Source organism: Passer montanus, unplaced genomic scaffold (assembly GCF_014805655.1).
Source record: "Passer montanus isolate IOZ18808 unplaced genomic scaffold, ASM1480565v1 scaffold1, whole genome shotgun sequence".
NCBI classification, from domain to species: Eukaryota; Metazoa; Chordata; class Aves; order Passeriformes; family Passeridae; genus Passer; species Passer montanus.
Window position 1 is genome coordinate 16,509,864 of NW_024356504.1, and position 23,065 is coordinate 16,532,928.

General features: G+C 39.4%; 1 protein-coding gene across 6 annotated transcripts in view; it reads left to right on the forward strand.

Annotated features, from left to right (window-relative positions):
• The window catches only part of EPB41L5 (erythrocyte membrane protein band 4.1 like 5), a 53,774-nt gene that overhangs the window by 22,028 nt on the left and 8,681 nt on the right, over positions 1 to 23,065 (forward strand). For all 6 annotated transcript variants that reach the window (XM_039716334.1, XM_039716168.1, XM_039716252.1 and 3 more), the window contains exons 8-20: positions 796 to 916; positions 1,325 to 1,412; positions 2,039 to 2,127; positions 2,301 to 2,370; positions 3,042 to 3,211; positions 3,673 to 3,779; positions 4,444 to 4,471; positions 6,690 to 6,732; positions 7,026 to 7,141; positions 15,989 to 16,155; positions 16,657 to 16,751; positions 21,755 to 21,883; positions 22,441 to 22,502. In XM_039716334.1, coding sequence (XP_039572268.1) covers positions 796 to 916; positions 1,325 to 1,412; positions 2,039 to 2,127; positions 2,301 to 2,370; positions 3,042 to 3,211; positions 3,673 to 3,779; positions 4,444 to 4,471; positions 6,690 to 6,732; positions 7,026 to 7,141; positions 15,989 to 16,155; positions 16,657 to 16,751; positions 21,755 to 21,883; positions 22,441 to 22,502 — 1,285 coding nt within the window. The remainder of the gene's footprint in view (positions 1 to 795; positions 917 to 1,324; positions 1,413 to 2,038; positions 2,128 to 2,300; positions 2,371 to 3,041; positions 3,212 to 3,672; positions 3,780 to 4,443; positions 4,472 to 6,689; positions 6,733 to 7,025; positions 7,142 to 15,988; positions 16,156 to 16,656; positions 16,752 to 21,754; positions 21,884 to 22,440; positions 22,503 to 23,065) is intronic.

A 23,065-nucleotide genomic window follows, 5' to 3' on the forward strand; every position in this document is an offset into this window, starting at 1 on the left:
TGTAAAGGTTTCTCATTGTCAGTTTCAGCATTTTAGATATTGATCTGTCTTTAAAACTGGACTTGTTAGCATCTGTGGGAGACGGAGTTGTATTTTTGGTGTGGCACCCCTTGGCTGGTATGTTCCTGTATGTTTTGTACATAGCATCTCTTACTGCCCCTCTGAGCATGCAGCAGTGGATTCAATGAGCCATTTGACCAACCCAGGAGGGCATTTGTTATGTCCTTAGATGAAAAGGAGAGTAACAAATGATCGTGTGCCCTGACACAGAGTAATTTTAGCAGGTAGGACAGGGCCCTGTAAAATCATAAAACCAGAAACTGATTTGTAGAATGGACAAATAGTTTCATGGAAAGTGTCAGAACTGGTTTTGGTTTTTATCAATCTCAAGAGATATTGTTTTAATTCTTTAAGGCAAATTCCATTGTAACTTTAGTGAGCTATCATCTCAGTAGATACTTCTCTGATAAAAATGTTGAAAATTCTCTGCAAGAAAGAAAAAAGGTGAGTTTCAAGGATGGTGATACATTCCCTTTATAGGAAGCTTTTTAAGGAATATGTCAATAATACTTTGTAAACATTAACACAAAACTTTGGTACAAACAACACAACCATTTGTTCAGTGTCCATAATGTCTCTGTCAAAAAAGGTGAAGGGAGAACTGGAAGAGGAGAAGGAACGCAAAAAGAAATTTAATATTTTAGAATAACTAGAAAAGTGTGCAGAAACTCTTCTGTGCAGAATTATCCACTGTGTTTATTGAGAACAGTGCCTAACAGTGTTGTTCTTTTGTAGCTGAACTTGGAGACTATGATCCTGCTGAACACGTCCCTGAGCTGGTGTCTGAGTTCAGATTTGTTCCCACTCAGACTGAAGAGATGGAATTAGCTGTTTTTGAGAAGTGGAAGGAATGCAGGTACTAGATCTTCCAGTGAATGCTACCCAGCTGTTTGCTCTGATTTTTCTGTGAAGTGAATCCATTAAAAAGATACTACTGATGCTTCTTCTGCGGCCAGTTCAGAAGTAGAATTTTAATATGGTTCTGTCCTATTTTGTAAAAGAATATAATGTGATAAATGAAGCTTTTCAAAGGTCTGAGTAAAATGATGAGGTGCAAAATGTTGAAACACAATAATTTCTGCAGCAGCATGTTCAGATTAAATCTTTAAAAAGTGACCTTGATCTTCAGTAAAGTGAACAGGTGTCACCAGTGTTTACCTTTTCCACAAACTTTCAAGAAGTTCTTTTCCTCTTTCCTCATTTACCAGTTTTTCCTTTTTGTGGTTTTTCAGGCATCTACCTAACAGCAAAAATTTTATTTCAGGGGCCAAACACCAGCACAGGCTGAAACTAACTACTTGAACAAAGCTAAGTGGCTGGAAATGTATGGTGTAGACATGCACATAGTCAAGGTATGTTTAACCACAGCATGGTGACCTTTGGAAATCATAGTGTTAGTTTTGTGTTGCATTTCAACACTGGTTCTGCTTTGAGTGGGGGAAAGAAAAGGAATATTTTTCTCCTGCAATCTATGTAAGAAGTAATCTGGCTTTGTGTCAACATTCCACTCTTTGGTATATATTTCTAGAAAGTATAGCTTGAGTCCAAGCATATCTGCTCTATGTTAAATGCGTGATTGATGTGGAAGTATTTACTACAGTTTGTATTTAGACTTAAGAGTTTTGGAAAAATCATAGTAATTCAAATTTGCTGGGGTGTAGTCAGCTACCAGCTGAAGAACTACGAATAAACATAGATCTCCTGTGGAGAGGTGCAAGTGCAGCAAATGCATAAGGATTTCTTTATTGCACAGACAGATCAAGAAACTTTAATTTTCCTCTTTAGTCAGCCTTATTGAAGAGTTGCAAACAAGAAAAACCCATTACGTAAGATCATCAAAACATAAGAGTTTTGTTGTATAAGATAGCAGACGTGTGTAATTACAACACTGAGCAAACAAACTACATGAATCACTCTAGTAAATGGGATAGAGGGTCAAACACCAAAAGGAATCTAATTTTTATTTTGTGCTAATTAGGCAAGAGATGGCAATGATTACAGCCTGGGACTAACACCTACAGGAGTTCTTGTCTTTGAAGGAGACACAAAGATTGGTTTGTTTTTCTGGTAAGCTCTCTGATTGTATCCTAAAATTTGTTTCCAGTTTTGGTTCTTTTGTTTCTTTTATGAGAGCAGAAAAGAAAACTGTTTGCATTGTGAGACCTCCATGAATATGAGGTACTTTCTCAGTAAGTTACTGAAAGTTAGACATAACCTACACTTTTCTGTTCATCTGGCAGGCCAAAGATAACAAGGCTTGACTTCAAGAAGAACAAACTCACTCTGGTTGTTGTTGAAGATGATGAACAGGTAGATAAATATCTCTTTAGTTAAATCTCAGTCTTGATTATACACTACTAGTGTGCATACTCCTAATCTTTCCTTATATTTAAGTTTTGAGAATTAATGTGGATGCCTGAAAGATTCTTGATTGGGATTTAAGTAAAAGATAAAGTTTTCTCTCATCCATTTTTAAAAAGAGAATGCCTGGTGAAACCAGAGCAGGTACTTAGGAAACAGCGTGCATTGCACAAGAAAGTTTAAAAAAAATCCCACATATCACATTTAATAGAATGAATTACTTAAGCAGAATTGTTTCAGAATTGTTTCTATGGGGAAGAAATTGCATACACCTGAGACAATTAAAAAGTGAGCATTGGTAATTTGAGAAGATTAGATTTGGAAGTGAAACCGTGTTAGCCTCATCAACAAGTACCTTCCTGTTGTAATAGTATCTTTAATTTGTAGTTATTCAATGGTTTGGTTTGTTAAGTGTAGGGACTCCAGCTTCTTCCAACTTTAGACAATATAGCAATTGTTCATTATAGCTTCTGCAAAGGTTGATTTTTCTGCCTAAAACATGTTTTAAAATATATATATTAGGAATCATAAAACCCAAATTTTATTTGGTTTACATGGAATTTTAGCTTTGACTTATTCAAGCCCCTTGTAAGTTGTCAGTGTGCTTTGTGTGCTTTAAGGGAAAGGAGCAGGAGCACACTTTTGTCTTTAGACTGGATCATCCCAAAGCCTGCAAACACTTGTGGAAGTGTGCAGTGGAGCACCACGCCTTCTTCCGCCTCCGGGGCCCTGTCCAGAAGAGCTCCAGTCGGTCTGGCTTCATTCGCCTGGGGTCTCGCTTCCGATACAGGTCAGTGTCACTGGCATTTGGCACACGCCTCCTGGCATTCCTTGCTTTTCCTGGATCCTGGTTTTAGTCCCATGATCAGCTTTCTCTGTGACTTTTGGCAATATTGCTTAAGCATTGTTCTCTCCTAGAATTCTTAGCTTCTCACAAAACTCGTGCAGTGGGATCACAGAAATATGCAAAGGGCACACATGCTTTTGTCAGCAACTGAGTGTTTAAAAAGTCATTGCTTCTGCCACTTGTCTTGGGGAAATGGGGTGAGGAAGAGCATGTTTCTAAAACTCTTACCCTCTTTTGTGAAAGGTTGTTTGAGGTGTGAAGTTTGGGATGTTTTTTTAGAACTGACATGAGATAGTAAGCTATAAATTTAAAATAGAAGTCTGATGTTTTTATGGACATTATCTTTATTCCATCACTAAAAATAAATTATTTTTTTGCTTTGCACTCTTACATGGCATTTTTAGTGGGAAAACAGAATATCAAACCACAAAGACCAACAAAGCCAGGAGATCAGCATCCTTTGAAAGAAGGCCTAGCAAGAGATATTCAAGACGAACCCTGCAAATGAAAGGTAAAAGAACTTCCATTCTGGGAAGTGTAATCCAATGTGAGAATCAGGTAGTCATCTCCTTTAAAATTTCTGGGTAGGAATTCTCCTGTAGCTGTTTGCCCTTCTCTTGAATTTTCAAAATTAGGTTTTATTTGAGTAAGTTAAGAGACCTCATGTATTTATGAGAATAAGCTTGTGTCCAAACCAGCTTGCTCATGAAAATTACACAGTAGGTCTTGATATGAAGATGGTATGAACTTGGACCCAGGAAACAGCAATATATTAAGGTATTCTAAATTTACGAATTGAGTTCAAAATTTTTGTCATTGAGAGTTTTTTCATTGTTGTTGGGAGCTGCCCATTGTTGTCATGATCTGACAGCATCTGATACCTTGTTTCTGACTCCCACTCTTGCATAGGTCAGGTGTGACAGCCATGTTTGCCTTCAGATACTTGCTTAAATCTGGCTTTGGTTTGCTTTTCAGATTTTTTATTTTATTTTTTGATTTAGATTTCGGTTTTCACGCATTATGCATGAGATCTATGCAACTTTTGCTCTTTTGGTTCAACTTTTGCTCGCCTACTTTTAGTCTGTACTAGGCTATTTTTATTAATCACATAATTAATATTTAACTGATAACCTAATTGTAAATTACATTTTAATTAATGTTTTGTATTTTTGCAGCATACACTGCTAAACTGGAAGAAACAAGGTAAGATGCATTCCAGTGTTTCAATTTCTGTCTTTGATGTTTGGCACCTGTACTTGAGCACGTGTCTGCAGAAGGAGGATATAGTGTTGGACTCTTAACTGTAGTTTTGCTGTGGGTATTGTTTGCTTCATATAAAAGTTCATGTTTACAGCAACTTCTGAGTTGCTGTCACACAGACAGTTTTGCTGGACTTGCTTACTAGCTGGCAAAGCCGTTTGTTTATTACTAGCTATGATTCTTGCTGGATGTGAGCTGCAGTTCATGTGCTGCCATGTAAAGACATCAGGTAAAAGTTTGTGAGGAGGTCTTGTATCTGAAGTCTGCCTGCTCCAGCTGTGTGACTGAAATAGCTCATTCAGTGAAGGTCAAAGACAGGGAAAAGACAGTAAAATGAGTATTTTTGAAATAAGTTGATGATTTTATATTCTGTATTACACTTGCATTTATTTTTAGGCATGGTCAACATTGAAAGGGAAGCCTTTTGGTTCTGTATTTCTCTACCAAAAGTCTTCCTGGATGTGTAGGTTCATACTTACTGTTGCAATGTAAATTACTCATCTGTATCTGAATCATATAATTTTCATACCCTTCCTTGAGGGAAGAGAGGAAACCAGGTTAAAAGGAACTGCCTGGTAGTGAAGAAACTTAGGTCACTCAGTTCTGGTTTCTGTCCTTTGCCTTAATAACTTGTGAACAATTCAATGATCAGTTGCAACCAAATTATTTTTTAAAAAAGTAGATATTCATACATATTGAGCACCATGGTGAGCACCACAGAATGCCAAAATAACATTTCAGAACAACAGATTTAATGTAGCCCAACATTTTCTGTCTGTGGTAGCAGGGCTGGTTCTTGTATGAGAGCGGGAGAAGTCTGGAAGTGTGGGGACAAGGCTGCAGCGGGACTTCCTATATTTTTTCTTTCTCTACAAAGGGAGAGTACTCTGCAAAACTGGGTGTCATTGAGATCCTCTGCATGCAAAATGTGACTGTTTGATTGTGCTCTTGTCACACTGTGTTGTCATGCCCTTCTCTGAGTTTCAGGTTGCTTAGGTCATTCTGAGAGTGGGAAGAGAAACTTCATGTGCAGTTTCTCCTCCTGATAAGACTGCGGTCTCCTGATCTGCATTTAGGTGTGGCACTGTTGTGTCTCCACAGCAAGCTATGCCATTTCTGAAACTCTACACTCCAGTGTTGCTAATTGAAATGCATCATGAAAGATGTATGTTGTTTCCTTCTTTTGTGTTAACCCAGCACAGGAGAATGTGCTAGTCAGAAGTCATTCCTTAATATTTCTGACAATTCTGGGGTAGCCTCCACATTCTCTCAATAGAGAAAGGGTGAAGGGGGAAACAGGCAAGGAACAGCTTGTTCAGTGTTGACATCTTGGTGTTTTAAATAAAACAATTCTTAAGAGTCACTGAAGTAAATACAGAAGCCTATTTGAATTGTCAGCTTGCCAGGTTGGATAGCTGTTGTCCAGACCATAAATCAGAAAATTAACAGGTTGTAAGGGATGGGAACCTTTTTTTAAAGGCTAGAAGTCTGGGGAAAATGTTTGCTTTGCATGAAATCTGTAATGTATAATTACTGCTTTTAAGTCTCAAAAATGTGAAATGTCTCTTGCAGGTTCAGAAATCATCAAGAATAGGGATATGGGTCTTATTTAATTCATCAAATGTAGTAAATATTTAATAACATAAAATTATTATTAATGCTGTGCTGAGTTGCTGTGCATGTAAATTTGAATAGCTGCTTTTAAGTCCATTAGAGGTTGTATGCAGAAGAAACTCTTTAATTTTTCTGATAAACTCATGTGATAAACATCAATCTCTGATAAACATCAATTCAGGATGGTTCTAGTTATGGAACAAACAATATCTACAGCATCTAGGTGAGCTTTTCGTAATGTCACATTTTGCTGGGTGTTTTAACTAAAATTATCTGGTTTTTGCTTTAGAAGTGTCACGTCTTCTTGCTAAGTCAGGAAGACTTTTTAAACCAAACTGGTTTAGGAAAGGAAGAGTTAAAAATAGATGAGTTGCAGATAAGCTGCAGCTTGAACAAAGAAAAAATAACTTGATACCTTTTGTGAAAAGAGATTAATACTTTGGAAATATCTTAGACTCTCTTTCTTTCTGAAAGTCCTTACAGTTCTACCAGCCTGCAAAAGCAGTTTGTTGATCTGATACAGTTTTAAATTCTTCTTGTCTTTCAGTGCTGCAAACAATGCTGTTATCAGCCAAACTAATGGATCACAAGTAAGGACTCTCATTCTTTCTAAAGGCAATTTTCATGTGTCTCAACAGATTTGAAAATTTTGTTATTTGTTCTTGAAATCCAGTGATTGACCAATTGAATGTTATAGTTAACTATTAACTGGCTACAGTGCTGAAAAAGACTTAGGCATAGGTATCCAGTGCTAGGGAAGTAAGGGAAGAAAATGGCTTTAGCTTTGTGCTTAAGAAGAAGTGTTGATATGTTTTGTTCACTTTACTGTGTCATCAGTTCATTGAGGTGTGTATAACAACTGGTCTATATTCTGTCTCTAAAGAGCTGGAATGCAAAGCCAAGCCTACCTGTCCTGACAGCGGTTCCTTCTGCACCGGTCTTAGTGGAAATAGAAAACCTCCCAAGGAGCCCAGGAGCCAGCCAGCAAGATAAGATGTGGTATGTTAAGCTTTGCTGGGAAATTAATTCTGATTACTTATGCATGATTCAAGTAGCTTTTCCTTTATCTGTACTTAAATAAGCTGCCATCCTTGTATCACTGATGTAAATTGACAATCAAGTTAGGGATGATGCAGCTGATTTCTTCCTATGAATTACATGTGGAGAGGTGAGGACAACAGGCTTAGTCACTGCCAACCAAAAGAAAATTTCTTCAGGCTGAAGGAATTAAGGAGGAGTAGCATTTTAAAGTCTTGGAGTTGGGTCCTTCTCATTTGCCATAAGCTTGTAACCCTTTGCTTGGTATCATGGGGTCCAAGGACTTAACCTTCATCTTTAGATAATACAGAACCTTGTAAACTGGTATCCTTGTGAATTATCTTTTGAACCTTCTGAAATAGACAAGCTGACTTTTCTCATGAGCTTGTGTAGAATGGGAGCTTGAGGAAAATGACACAAGCTGAAGATAAGAGCTTTGATTTCATGTAATCAGAGTATTTGTTTTGTGGATTAGATGCATCTCAAAATGAATAGGATTTGTTTGAAGATAGATAAATGTACATGTCATTTATCTCTTCTTAAACTAATTCTATATTGCAAAGCTATTTTCACGCCAAAACTGGCATATATCAACCCAGTACTTGTGCACAGGTCATCTTAACTTCTTTGGCTTCTCATGTCTGGGGCTTCTCCAAGAAGGGAAGTTCTGGCTTCTGCCAGACTCATCAGGAGCAGTTGTGGTGGATTGGAGTGACACCAAAGCTCTTATCCTAAGCAGTGTCAGCCCTCAAGAGAAAGGGTCTTTCTTGCATTGTCAGGCATATGAATCTGCTTTTCTTCAGTATCTCTTACAAGTCGATGGTGCCTGTTTCTAACAGTGCTGTGACAAATGTACTTCAATTTTGTAAATGGTATTAATTTAAAAGACTTCTAATGCTATCGATTTTGAATGATAAAAGGGATGGTAATTCTGCTTTGAGTTGCATTTTACTGACATTTCAATCAGAATATATGATGATAAATGCTGTTTTTCTTTCTTTTGCCCTTGATTTATCTAGTATCTGAAATCTGTGCTTGTCTGTGGTGGGATCCTGTTGATCGCTCGATTCCTTCCATGGTGGTGGGTGAAAGGTGGTGGCATCTTTATTCTTCAGCATTTTCAATATGGTTATATTTTTATTCTTTTGGCCTAATTGCAAGATGAGTGCTAGTCACCTGTATTTCCTTTGGTGGAAATGTTTGACTTGGCTCCAGACCAGCTCTTCTTGGGTACCTGATTTGTGCTAATGTTCCTGCTCATGTTTGCAAGGCTGCTGTTGCTTACTGAAACCCTGCTGCTTTGGTTCTGAAGCGGAGAAGGCTCTATAGCCACTCAGTTTTGGGTTTGTTATGCCTGTTTTTAGGATTGAGAGCTTGAGCCCGCCTGTCTTAACATTGTCCAGGAATCTCAGCTTACATGGCAGCTGCTGTAGGATGTGGTGTTTGTATAGAAGAGTGGGAGTGAATGCAAAATACACCTGCACGTAACCCAAAACAGTGTGTCCTAAAGCAAACAAGCTTCTTGGCAACTGATGCATTTTAATTGAGAGTGCAGTGCTTCAACTGTGTCTGTGTTACATTTCTTTGAGACATTGCTAGTTAAAGTAGTTGTCTTCTGGTTTTACTGTGTTCACTGGAAACAGTACTGCCTGTAATAGAGGGCAAATCCAGCTGTAGGAAAAAGACAGCAGTTTGAAGCTGAGTCAAGAATTGAGCTGCATTCTGGTTTCCTAGATGGGAAGTGGGGTTAGGTTAATGGAATTGCCAGAACATACATATTTATTGCTGGGGGCTGTGACTTGGCTGTTGTGCCTGCAAGGGTGTCTCGGTGCTGCTAACAAGATCTCCTTTCAACTGCTACTGTCTTTAATTGGCCTGTTTCTGCATGAATTATCTTTGCTTTCTGTCAGAAAAATAGTCTTCTTTTAGAGAGAGCTTGCCAAAGATTATTGAGAACACCAAAATCATCTGGACTCTGGATTTTGTAGATAGTTAGATTGAAGGGGTTTAGAAGTAAGGTCCTGACCTCCTGGGTTTCTGTACTCTGCTTGGCAGATGCCTATATTGGCTACCTTGCAGCTTAGATCCCTTCCTAATGTCAATGTTTCCTTTAATCAAAGATTATTGAGAACACCAAAATCTTCTGGACTGTGGATTTTTGTAGATAGATTGGAGGGGTTTAGAAGTAAGGTCCTGACCTCCTGGGTTTCTGTACTCTGCTTGGCAGATGCCTATATTGGCTACCTTGCAGCTTAGATCCCTTCCTAATGTCAATGTTTCCTTTAATTTAAAAAGTTAATGCTGCAGCTGCCAACAGCAATTTTGCCAGGTTGTAGAAAGTACTTTGCCAGATCAATGGATTTTATTATTTCTGGGTTTATGGTTTTGTTTGGGTTTTTTTTTTTACTTCATTCCTGTAAAATTGTCAGTACAAGAAAGCTGTACTGGTCTGCAGGATCTGCAAATTATCTGGAATATTAGTTGTGTGTCTGGAAAACCTAAAATATGATCAGTGTCTTTCTAAGTTTAGTCATTCCCCAGTAAGTTCTTTTTTTTGCTAAGTTAGTACATCAGACAGATTTAATATTTATTTCCTTACTATGAGATGAGTGGGGAGTTGTTTGTTTTTTTTTTTTTGCTAGTGGGTGTAGCTTTCCCTTAACCACATCCATGAGAGAAATGGTAAAATAAAGGAATGAACTGTTGGGGATTGGAGCCCTCAGTATTCACAGATCATTTCCTCAGTGTATTTCACAAAAACCAAAATTCTGAATTTACACATGGGTGATCTTTGTATGAATCCTGCTTCTTTTCTAAAGGAGGACTATCCCCAAATGTTAATCATTTACCACTGTTGTGACTCCTGCATGCTTTTCTGCTTGCCTGCCTTAACACGTGTGATCTTCCAACTCCTCTGTCTGCTTGGCTGTTCTGGAACATGAGAAGGTGGAATTTGAGCTGAAGGCCGTCTGACCCCTCTGTGTGAACAGCAACAATCCTTCCACTTTGTTTCGATTTGGCTCATTAAATCGAATCTTTTACATTAAACTGAAGGAGTACTTTTGATTTAGGAATTTCCTTACTTGAGTAGTTTGTGCTTTTTTCCAAGCACTTTTTTGATATATGGCTGTACCTTTTATCAGCCTCTCCTAAAACATACTGGTGAAGGACTCTAGTGCTACACAGGCAGCAGTTAACAGATCATTGTCCATTTTTCAAGTATTTTAAAATTTGGCTGTTTTCCATCAATTGCTTATCCCTGCTGTTTTGGAGATGTTTGTGCCTAAAGCCTTACAGTTTCCTAGCTAGGGGATTCTGCATAATAGTATTTTTCAAAAGACTGAATAAAGTAATGAGTGTTCTCCCTTGCAACTCTTTCTAGCTTTTGGAGGACATCATACTGACTGTGGCAAAGAGTGGCCATAACTGTGCACAGCATTTCTGTGGGTTTAATTTTAGGAACTTTAAATTTAAAATTTAGAAGCCATTATGCTTCCATATGCAAAATTAGAAATTGAGGTCTTAGTTTGTGTTTTGACCTTTTATAAAATGGTTCCTTTCCAGCTAAATTTTTATGTTAGTGAAAGTTATAGCTGCAGGCAACTTTTTCAATAGTATTAATCCCTTAGTCACCTAAATTGTGGATGATTTGTTTGCTCTACTGTTTGCTCCTGCACACTAATGTTCATTTTTTGAGCTTCTGTTTTCTTCTCCTTTTTTAAAAATTTGCTTTAGAATCTGCACTTTTCAGTCACTTTGACAACTCTTATTGCTGTAGATGCTTGCTTCAGGTGTACATTTCGAGCTGCCACTTAAACTTGTTTCCTGCAAATAAAATGTGCTGTATACTTGAGGTCTGTTCCTCATTCACATTACTTTCTCCCATCTGTAAAATGCACACGATTCTTGCTTAGTTCTGTGAAGTGTTTTAAAATATGAAGTGCTCTGCATTTGGGAAGTGTAAGCAACATATAAATGAGAGAGCTTAGCTTGTCAATTCAGACTTGTGCGATGCTGTGCAGGAAGGGGTTTATTTGGCAGCGTCACCGTGTGCACGTGTACTTGCATGCCTCTTTCCTCCACTATTCACCTTCCGGGAATGCCCCTTTTCCTTGTCTTTTCGCATCAATCTCCTTGCCCTCACCTTTGCTTTACTTTTCCACCCTCTTCCCCCTCCGTGCCGCTGACTAATGTTCCGCCTCCCGCTCCCCACCGCTGCAGGCCCCCCGACGCCGCCGGCCGCTGTCAGCGTGGTGGAGCCGCGTGGGCCCCGCCGAGGAGCCGCGCCACGGACGCGCCGAGCCCCGCGTTCGTCCACGAGCGCAGCGCCAGGAGCGCGGGGCTGCCGGCGGCTCTGCAGGCCACCATGACCACGCTGTGACCCGTGGGCTGCCGCAGCTCGGGACTGCTTCCCGGCAGAGGCTGGGAAATCGCCTCCTGAGCTCCCTCTGGCACAAGGACAACGGACCCGGAGCACATAGAGAGGCAGAAGCTTTTATTACAAAGGCTCTGCAGATTGTGCTGTTGGTAGTGAGTCTTTAAAGAAAAATGACATATAGACTGGAAGCCACACGTCGCTCTTACTTTAAAGCAGTATATATCTGTCTATGTATGCATATAGATAGATATATTTTTTAAATTGTATTAAAGCTTTTCTAATGACTGCAAGATCCATTTTTTTAGCTGGGTTTGAGAGCCATGCAGGAAGTCACATTTATTATAAAACTATGTATGTGACTAGTGGGTTATATTATGGTTTCAAAAATCTTAAGAGAAATAGAGGATGTAACTGGCCCTCCTTTTGAACCATGATCATGTAAAAACATCCTAGATATGTGGTTGATCTGAAAACCAACCTTTTTTTTTTCCTCAGTAAGACCTCTTCTGAGAAATATTGTTTGGAAATGGAGTAGAATTATTTTCAAATTTTTAAGAATAAATTTAACAGAACTGTCAAAAAGGCAAAGAGTAATTTTTTAAATTATTTTTTGCTTTTTACAAATTTTTCTTTCTTTTTTGCTTTACTAGTCCAGTTGAAAAGAAACAAAGATTTCCTGACAAACACCAGTCCTACCATATGATTCACAAGGTTAATTGTTAAGTCAGAGGTTAAGGCTCCAGCTTCATGGGTCATTGGTATTCTTGGGGACCTTTAACAACATGAAGAACAAACCTTTACCCTTGAACACACTGTGTTTTCTTGTGTTTTCTGAAGTTTTTTGCTTTCAAATTGCAATATTCTTTTCCTATTAAAAAAAACGGGGGAAAATGGTAACAGAGGGCTCTTAAAGTTAATTTATATGTAGCTTTTAGGATAAAGGAGTTATTTGAATGATTTTCAAATTATTTCACTATGTTTCAAATTGCCACAGAGCCCAGAAATAAAAAAAAACATTATTTTCAGACATCCAGACCTGAAGAACCAAGAAGTGTCAGCCAGGACATAACTTAATATTGCCTGTGATATTTTGGCCTCCTCCCCCCCCACATTTGATGGGGGAAAGAGTTTGCTAATGAAATATGAGTCTCTATTTTACAACACGGCTTAAATAAAAAAGTATGAGCTAGCTGTAAACTAAAGATCTGTGACACCTACCAAGCTAATTGGAACGATCTCTTGTGCTCTTTTTAGTTTCAGGTTTGGAATGGTGGATGTTGTAAACTTCTGGAGTGAAGCAAACCCATTTGTTTCTTTCTTATTTATAAAGCTGCATGAGAATATGCAAATGAAAATAAGTTGTTTACCTTTACAGTATCGTATAATATCTGTGTAGTTGAGGGAGAAAAAAAACAAGATAGCTGACACCACTTGTAACTGAGAGCTTTCTCAGTCATGTTACACATTGAATGCTGTGTGGTACATATTTATACCAATATATGGGCCAGGCAAAAAGAAGGGTAATGCATTAGCTACTCTCTTAACTGTGTGAGCTCCCTGAGCATGTAATAACTTATTAATGGGTTGACAAACTTTTACATGCATTACAACCCTTCATTATTCCTACATTCATAATTATTTATGTAGCTTGAACTCCTAGTATCTTTTATCAGCATTTTCTAGAGAATATTTCTTTAAGTATGATGGTAGAAGTTGATTTGAAGACATAAAGCCCAGCACTTATTACTACGCAAATTTCAAAATATCCCTTTGTATGTGGGTAAATGCAGGTTTGTGGAAGTCTAATGCCTGTTCAGTTCCCGAGTACTGGGAGCTGACTGGTGGAAGCCCTGCTTTCCCTGGGAAGCCTTGGGCAATTTCCCTTATGGTTGGTCTGCCAGCTCATCAGTATTTTATAAGAGGTGTCTGAAATTCTGTGCAGTGATTGAAGTTTTTTGTACTTTTTGAATTCATGGTTGGGCCATTTATGAAGCCTACCTGGAAATCTTTCTGCTGGTGCTCTGAAGAGGGTGAAGAGTCTGGGAGGCTTCAAAGGTTTTGCTGCTCTTTGGAGAGTTCATGCCTGCAAATTCCAGTGGCTGAGGGTCTCCCAAGTATGACTTTCCTCTTATTGACTGATTATCTCAGGTGGCTCAGGAGGTATTTCAGTGGGTCTGAAGGCAAGATGGGGTCAGTTCCTACTTGAATCTTGACTTAGGAGGCTTCCTTGAATTTATCTAAAATTCATTTCCCTGAGGCCCTGTTGTGATGGCTGCAGGGACTCACTCTGGTTGTGCTGTCTCAGCCAGGTCTCCATCCCAGGGCAGAAATGGCAGTAAGGTTTTTTACAAATTTTGACCATCTCAGTGTAAGTAGTACACAGCTTTTGGGTAGTGCTCAGCTTTTGGAGCACACTAGACAGTGAATGTGCTGTTTAAGTATGTTGCCAGATGTCAAGACTGCCCTTTTCTGTAGTAAGCAAGTTTTTGAATCAACTCTTGTCTGTCTGGTAAATGATACTGTATAGTCATGAGGAAGAAAAGTCTAGTGCAATTATCCTAGCAATTAAGGAAGAAATTTTTCATTAATTTTCTCTTAGAATACTTAGAAAAGCAGTGGGAAATTGAAGCACAAGAAGTGTTACTGGTGCTCTGCATCACCTCTCTGATGTGGCGTTCATAGCAGCTTATACCAAGTTACTTCAAACTGTCATGGTGTCAGCAACTGCATGCTGTAGGTAAAATCTGAACTTCTTAAAATGATGATCATATTGGAGACTATTTACAGAAAATTGTCAGAAAATAGGAAGAAAATTGTTGTCTCTATGTGAAGATTATAAAACATTTTGACTCATGTCAGCAAAGTAAGGTATGGCATTCAGTCTCACTTTCCTTGTTGCCTTAATTGGAAGAGCATCTCTTCCTGTCTATTAGTTCTAACAATCAAATCTCTGTATCCATCATTCTCTCTCTGCAATATGTGTGCTGTTTGCCTTTTCCCATTAGTGGTGCAGAGAGAGGCTGCACAGGAAGTTAGAAAATTTTCCCTATTATTTGCTTTGCTAGTAGCTCCTTATTCCACTGCTTTAAGAGAATCAAGCCAGTGGCCTCAATTTACCTCACAGCAATTAATTGACTTTAAATGATTTGTACATTATTAGCACTAGAACAGTGATATCCTGTAATCTGATTCAGAGGAATATATTTAACATTGAAAGAATTCTTTGTGTGCTTGAGCTGGAGGGGAAGGAGTTTTTTCCTGCAGCCTTTGTAGTGACAACAGGGAATTGCTCCAGGTTCCAGGGGCTGGAGGGGGGCATGAGGAACTAACCTGGTAGTGGTAAGGGAGAAGCTGGTCTAAACTGTCAAGCAGAAAATGTTTCTTGTCTGTGCCTAAGGGTAGGTTCTGTTCTGCTGTGGTGGGTGGTATGGGCTTGATATCATTGTTCTCATATTTGGGACAGGACTTGCAAAAGGGATTGATAGATTTTTCTTCTTAAATCAATATTGCAGCCAAACTGTGAGTGATTGTTGATTGAACGGGGCAGCAGTAAAGCCGCAGTTGTGTGCACAGGCTGTCTGATGAACCATTGCATTGTGCAGCAGTGGTTTCTGTGTTTGCTGGTAGGATAGCTTTAGCTGTTCCCAAGCTTTAGAGAAATGTATGAGATTCCTGACTGCTTGCTCAACATAAACATCGTAATATCATTTTTGTTTTGTAATTGTTTTTTCTTGTTTTTTCATTGAATATAGAGCTCATAGGGCAAAATTAAAGGAGAGTTTTCCATCAAAAACCAAGAGAGGTGAAACAAATGATCCTGACAGGGTACAGAGTACATGCTGTGGTTCACTTAAAACACTGACTGCTAAGGTTTCATTCATGGCCCTGCTTAAGTTAACAAAACTGAAACTGGTTCTAGGTATGCCTGACCATAAGTGTCAGGGCAGTCCTGTGCAGTGCACCCTTCTGCCCTCTGTTCTGCTTACCAGTGTTGGATGAAGTGCTGCACAAAGAGCTTTTTGTGATACCAACTTCCCTCCCTCTAACTTTCCTTTTTCTGTTGTAAAAATCCAAAATGGTACCTTGTTAGAAAAACTTGAAGTGTTTGTTCCAAAGAGTGTATTTCATGGATAAAAATTTCCCTTCTTCTCTCTTCAATTTTTCCACTGTTATCTGATGACACAGCAGGCAACATGGACCTGTTCTGTTATGAAGGCTCTTATACAGATATGAAATGTTCCCTTTTTTGTGTTTCATAAGCTTGCTGAAAACCAATGTCTGTTAGTTACCTGAAACAGTTTTTCTAGATTGTGGCTGGTCAGCAGAAGACAGCTCGAAAAAAGAGATTGCATGCGTTAAAGCTTTTTTTTGTTACAGGAAGAGTGGTAACATGATTGTGCATCTCTCTGCCCATCTTTCTGCCCTTGCAGCATACCTCTTGTTGATTTGCTAGACAGCACAGACTTGCCAGAAACTTGTGTGGATGATGCTGTGGGCCGTCCAGTTGTTGGCTTGGCAGCAGGTGATTCAGAAGAGGCTGTTAGTTGCCCTCCTCCCGGCACGAAGGAAACTGCTGCAGACAAAGCAGACTCTGATCGTAAGCAAACTGACAGATTTTTCCATATTATGATGTGTGAGATCAAGATTAAATAATAGGTCGATATGAGATTGTTTCCTTACGAAAAATGTGGAATTGTTTTAGGAAGCTCCCTTAGATGATATGCATAAGGACAATTTTACCTATTACTGGAACAACAAAGACAGATATACAAGGGAAAAGTCAGTTCTTCATTGGATGTGACTTTGTCCACAAATAGAGTAAAGTGCAACCATCTGAGCAATTGACTCTGTGTTTGCTCGCTCACTGTGAGGATGGCTGGGTAAATGAGCTGCCAGGAGTGCAGAATGCTGTCATTTGGTGCACACAGTCTGCAGGCTGGAAATTTTCACTGAGGCTTGAGCAAGTAGATTCCCCCATCCCTGTGCATTTTTGCACGACTTCAAAATTGTGTAATTGGTATTCAGGAATAATGCAAGTTACAAGTCAAATAACTCCATGGTAACATTAGGAAGATGATGCCTTTTTTGTCTTTTTCAGCATTTGAAGACACATTCCTAAAACTGAAACAGCTGGAGACAGAGCGCAGCAGCCCCGTGCCGAGTGAGCGTCCCAACGTGAACATAAACGTGCAGGTAACTGGCCTTCATTCCCCTGCTGTGTCCTGGGTTTTGTTAGATCCTTCTGAAAAGTCTTCCACATGCTTTGCTCTGTTTGCCAGACTGCTAAGACAATGAGTGAGTAATACTGGGGGATAGCAAAGGAAATAATAAATGCTTTATGATAGATAAACCTGTGTGTGACAAGGCAGTGAGGTAAAGATGGGGGCAGAGGTGCATGTGTGCAGACCTGCAGCCTGGTGAGATTTTCTAAAATCAGTGGGAGTAAAAGGCATAAATGCTTGAAATGTTTGTCAGTTGTCTTTATCTGTAGGTTAGTACCTGCATGGTGTTGGGTAGTTCACCCTCTTTTTGGAAGGGCTGAGCTGCTTTTCTGGCATTTTTCAATTCCAAGAAGGTTGTTCTGACGTTTTGTTTCCAGTCAAGTTTGCTGATGATCCATCCCTCTGTTAAGTAGCCAGTTTGTACCTGCTCTCTGATGTAGGTGTTAGTGCTCTGTGTTTACACAAAGAGCAGTGACATGGTTTGATTTACTGCTCTCAACTCACTCTGAACAAGTCAGGCTGCAGCTGAGCCAAAGTACAAGCCTGAGTGCCCTGAACGGGGTGAGGGCTCTCTTCTCCTTCCTTCCTCTTCACTCTTTATTCCCCAGCTTGCTTCTCTCTCTCCTCTCTCACCACCAAGAATCATTGCAGGTTTCAGTGAACAAATATATCTACAAACTGGCAAACAATTTTTCCCCCCTGCCTTTGTTTTGAACTTTTTGTTGAGGTGCTGGATTTCTTTAGGTTTTTAGTTTGCTCTTGAAGTTGGTAAATAGTGAGTTAAAGAGGTTCAAGGAAGGGGTCAGAGAAATGCCAGGGCCATAGTGTAAATAAGTAGTGTTGCTAGAAGGGATGGAGAGGGAGAATCCTCCCTTACAACAGCAGTGAACTTTAATAGATTCGCTGGTTATCAAACAGCTGCCCCCAGACAGAATATTCTTCTGGGTTTTTCTCATGAGCTTTAAAACATGAAATTTAGTTCTCCATTACTCTGCTTTCTCTGATGCAAAAGGTTTGGGAGATTTTTGTGTTTTGAGCAAGCAGAGAGAGTGAAACACCTGGCAGTGTTATCTCTGTTTAGGCTACCCTCCCTTGCAGGGAGGCCCGAGGATTTATCTAACTTTGAGTGAAGCAGCTATGATTTTTCTTGCTCCCTCAATAGTAACAGGAACCAGGTGTTAGGAGAGGTGTTTAGCAGTGTGTGTTTGAGCTAAGCCCACTCCTAAGCATTTGTTTTCCACCTCCATGTGAGAGGAGGCTGCTGCTGTGGGTGGTGCTGCAGCCTGCTTGGCTCATGTCCCCTTTAAGGACTGCTGTCAGGGCTGCCTGGTGCACCTCTCTGCTTGGTGAGTGCATTACAAAGATTACCAGGACTCTAAGAAGATTAGGCAGTAGACTGTAGGTCCTGTTATGCTGAAACATTGCCTCTACATAAACGAAAGCAAATGAACACAATTGATTTAAGAATATTTTAGCCTGTTGAGCTCCACTTTAGTCCAGACAGAGAGGGGAAAAACATTTAACTGGTTCATTGAAGAGAATGGCCCAAACCTGTTTCAGAGGTTTTTAAATCATGGCTGATTTATAATAAGCAAGCTAAGATTCCTGTAATGAGCTAATCTAACAAACAGCTGCCAATAAGAAGTCACAGTCATCCAGCTGCTGTCACATAAGGTGCCGAGAAACTTTGGAGGTTATAGATACTGGGAGGACAGTAATCTGATTAGAGAGCAAGAACATTTGCATAACAGAGAATTATGGATCAACAGTATGTCAGTAGGTGGTAAAACACAGTTCAGCTTTCAAGAAGGAAGTGCAAATTATATTAGGAAAATGTAAGAGTACATTATTGGAGGGTTTTTTAGGGTAGAAGAGATAGAATAAAACTTTCCTGCCTATGATATAGCTTACCGAGAAGTCACTTGAGAGTGTTTGTTTAAAAAAGATAGACAAAGATTAGAGACTCTCTGCATACTTGAAATTCCCAATGCTACAGATTGCAAAGACATGTAGGTTACAGTAGCACCAAAGAGCACACCCTTCAGAGAGAAGGTTTGGAAACCAGTCCTGAAAAGAGTGACCTAAAAGTCACTATTAAAAATACTTTGTTTCCTGCCTTTGAAGGCTGCTTTAGAAAACATAGAAGCTTTCATTTATGGTGTTTGTTATAAAATGTACCTGTGGGCTCTTCTCCTGTACTTACTTTTCTTCTTAATCTGTTAGTAAAAGAAGTGTTTGTGCTATCATCCTCTGGCAGAATTGCGTGGGACTGCAATATATCCAATAAAACCTTGCAATAAGCTTGCTATTATTTCAGAGGGAATGCAGTATTGCAGCATTCTCTCTGAACGTGTGTAATTAGAAATTTCAGCACATGTAGAAACTGTCACAGTACATAAGAAGTTTGGTAAAATGCGTTGGGAGAAGGTGTTACCTTTCTACTCATGAAGGCAGAGCTGCATCCTGAACTTAATTACACTGTTATATGCAAACTGACTTCAGCTTTGTTAATTAAAAATCTTTAACTGTTTTCCATCAGGGAATAGCGATAGCCTGACAGTCATCTTTATGTAATTCTATACTTGCAATCAATCAATCCTGATTGATTCCTTTGATAGGGAAATATTTATCTAGCTACCCCTGTTCTTCTAGAGAAAAAGAGGAAGCGAGGCAATGAATGGCTTCATTCTTCTCTGCTGCTCACTGCCAAAATCTATTGGGATGGAAGAATGCAACTTTGTCTTTCCCAGCTTTCAGTAGTGCAGTGACCAGATCTGACAAAGAGAGCAAATAGCTTTAAATACACCAACACTCTGCTTTCATCAGCTTCTGAAGGGAAATGGACAATACAGGTTCACCCTGTTTGCCCGTCTTCAAAGTCTGCTCCCGAGTCAGAAATGGAAGGACATGAGGGTTTACTTATTCTGAATTTGTTGTGATCTGTAAATACATGGAAGTTGGTTCAAAATGTGCCTGTATTAGGCTCCATCTTCCTGCACAAAGTGATTCTTAGTGGCACCGGGAACAGAACTCAAAAGCACAAAGGGTTGGGATCACATGCCTTGTTACTGCCTTTAATCTTTCCTTGCCTTTTTGCATCACTGCCTAGCTCCATGTTTTGATTGAAGAGCACAGTACAAGTGTAGTTTGTCTCGTCCATGGAAACAACAAACATTCCTAATGAGCTGGAATAATGACAAACCCCAGCAGCTTTACCGTTTTGTGTGAGCAGCTGAAATGTCTTGTAAATTAGACATCTGGAGGTGTCGGCAGGTGCTGGATGCTTTTCCCTCTAGCTACATGCTTTTTTCATTAAAAAAAAGCTGTAAGACACCTATGCTTTTTGCAAGTGCAAAATAGGATTGAAAAAAATGGATCATTTATATTCACGGAATTACTTCCTTGTTGGTATGAAATTTATGCTCTATTAAATTAAAATATTCTGTAATAGTACTAAGCTTTTTCAAAAGTAGGGAGTCTGTTAACAATTAGGCTCCCTACTTTTGAAAAAGCTTAGTACTATTACAGAATATTTTGAGTGGGCTAATTAAATTGATTTTTCAGGTGGAGGAAGCTGAGAGGAAGTTAAACAATAAAATGGTACTTCTAGCACCAGTGTACTGATGTGCTCAGTTAAAATGATCAGGTTTACTGCATTAGTGGAATAATGCATTCAAAATGCTGTGCAGGTAGTGTCACACATGACATCTGCTTCAGTGAGGTCCAGTAAAGACTTAAAATTGTCACAGTGCGTGCTGCAGCTGTACAAATAATAATAATTTAGTTGTAATTATTCCTTTTGGTAATTCTAGCAACTTTTCTAAAATAGAAGTACTTAAAGGTACTGTTGGTCCTCATAGCATTTTATGTTGAAAGTGACCCCTGAATGTTTTGTGAACTTCATTGCTGACTGGGTCAAAATTTGAGAATGGATTCTCCTTTAGATAGTCTCCTAAGATCCTGTTTGGATATCCCAAAAGGTGATTTAGAGGGAGACAGAAAAAGGGAAGTGTTTTTTCCCCTCTCTAAAGACCGAATAACTACAAGTTCTCAGCAGTGTCTCCAGGGAATGCAGAAAGCTGAGAGTGGATGGAGGGCTGTGGGGGGACAGGTGTTCACCTCTTTTTAACTCTTCTGCTCTCTCTGCAATGGGCTTCATTCCTGCTGGGCAGGCTGCAGCTGCTGCAGGTGGCAGTGCAGCAGGATTGTCGCTGCTGGGGCAGCCCTGCAGCACTTGCCTCGGGGAACAGCCTGCCCTAGACCGTGGCATATGGTGAGGAAAGCAGGACTTTGTCTCCCCCTGCTGAGTCATACCCTCAGAAGGAAGGTCACAGGGTTTAGTTTTCACTCAGCTAATTAACTTCTGCCACTAATCAAATAGCAATTAGTAGATTGAATGCTTAATTAACATTTTATAATTAAGAAATGAAATTCTCATAATGAAATATACTGTAGTGAAAGGTATCTCGTTCTTACTTCTCTTCATTATGTATCTGGCTGCCAGTTTGCTCTGATATAATCAGTGGTGGGAGAGGTAGTTAGTAGCACATTAATTAAACTCTTAGTCTAACTTATAAGTGGATTTTAAATTAAAAATCTTCCCAACTTGCGTTTGAGAGTAAATGATCAACTTTTACTTAGGCTACACTGACATGATATATAATGGCTGTTACATTGATCTCCTCTCAGTAAACTAGGCTGCAGTTTTAGGATGCACTTCATTTCTTGCACACTGTATTTTTAGCACAGTAGTTTGCATATCCATATTCAAGCATTGTGCCTTTTTTCCTTTATGTGTTGCTTGACATTACAACTGAGTTCCAAAATAAAGGAAAAAAATTGCTTTTTCCTTTTGATATGAATCTGCTGACTCCCCTTTGTCTTCAGAGTCTTGTTAGTTAGAGATGTTGATAAACTTCAGCCCAGACTTGTCCATGTGGAAACTGCTTCTGATAAAGATGTTTTCATGTCTAGGATGAAGTGGTGAAGTTGACAGATAAATGTCTTAACAATGCAATTGAGAGCCCAATCGTAGCAGCAAAGTGGCTTCCAGCAGATCTCAAAAGCAATATCCTGAAGGCCCAGGCAGAAGCAGGGCACAAGGTAAATACTTGACTGAGCAGAGCTGTGACGCTCTCTCATGTTTTATTTCTCTTCAATTGCCTGCTGTTGGAGAAGGTGTCTCAGAGATAAGGGTGTTCCAAGAGCCTTGCCCAAGGCAGAGTCAGAGGCTTCTCGCAGTGATAATGGTTCCATACTGGAGCAGTTGCCCAAGGAGGAATTTCTGTCCTTGATGATACTCAGCAGGTAACAGGACAAGACCCTGTGCAAGCCCTGGTTTGAGAGGTCATTGAGACAGGTAACCTCCAAAAGTTGCCTTCTAATCAAGCAATTATTCTGTCACTGCAACTGGGCTTTTTGCATGTTGTAGTAGATTCCTTAGCAAATAACAGTATTTTATTGGGTTTTGTTGGTGAGCTATTTTTATTTCTGCACTGAAGTTGTCATATGGAATTGATGTTCTAAGTCCCTGAGCTGTAGATAAACAGCACTTTTTTGTGTGGGGATAGAGACACTCAGCTCTACTGTGAATCTCAGAACTGACACAAGATGGAAACAGGTATCAGAAATGTATATCTCTGTTCATTTCTTCCTCTCAGGTTGGAAAAGATGACAGCATGACAGGTGTCAAGAATTCCAATATTCAGGAGGCTGCTGCCAGGTAGTGAACAGATTTGTAAGAAACAAATTAGTAGTTACCTCCCTACAGAACTGAGGATCTGCAGTTCAGTGTGGTCTGCCAGTGGCTCAGTTGCCATTGCATTTTACCTTCCATAGGGTACCTTAACCTCATGAGTGTGAAGTGGTTTTGAGATGAAAACCAGGGTTATAACTCCTGAGTTTTATTATATACAAGATAATACAGGTGCTCTTTATTCTCCCATACCTGATGACCATTGTTACAACAGTAATTTCAATCACTAATTATTTCTGAAATGTGAACATTTTCAGTGTGGGGAGGGGATAGGTATGTTCACAGTAGGTGTTTTCTAGTGGAGGAAAAAAAATGTATACAAACCCCTGCAGTGACAATTTCCTGAGAATTACTAAATATGAAATGATTGCAGAGTCCAGTGGGATTACAAACATTGAAAAATTTAAAAGGTTACAACATCTAACTTCTTGATCATTTGTGAAGATGCATGTGTGGCAGACCTCAAAGAGCAGAGGGTCATACTGTAAACGTACAAATAAAATGTACATTAGCAGTCCCAAAACTGTGCT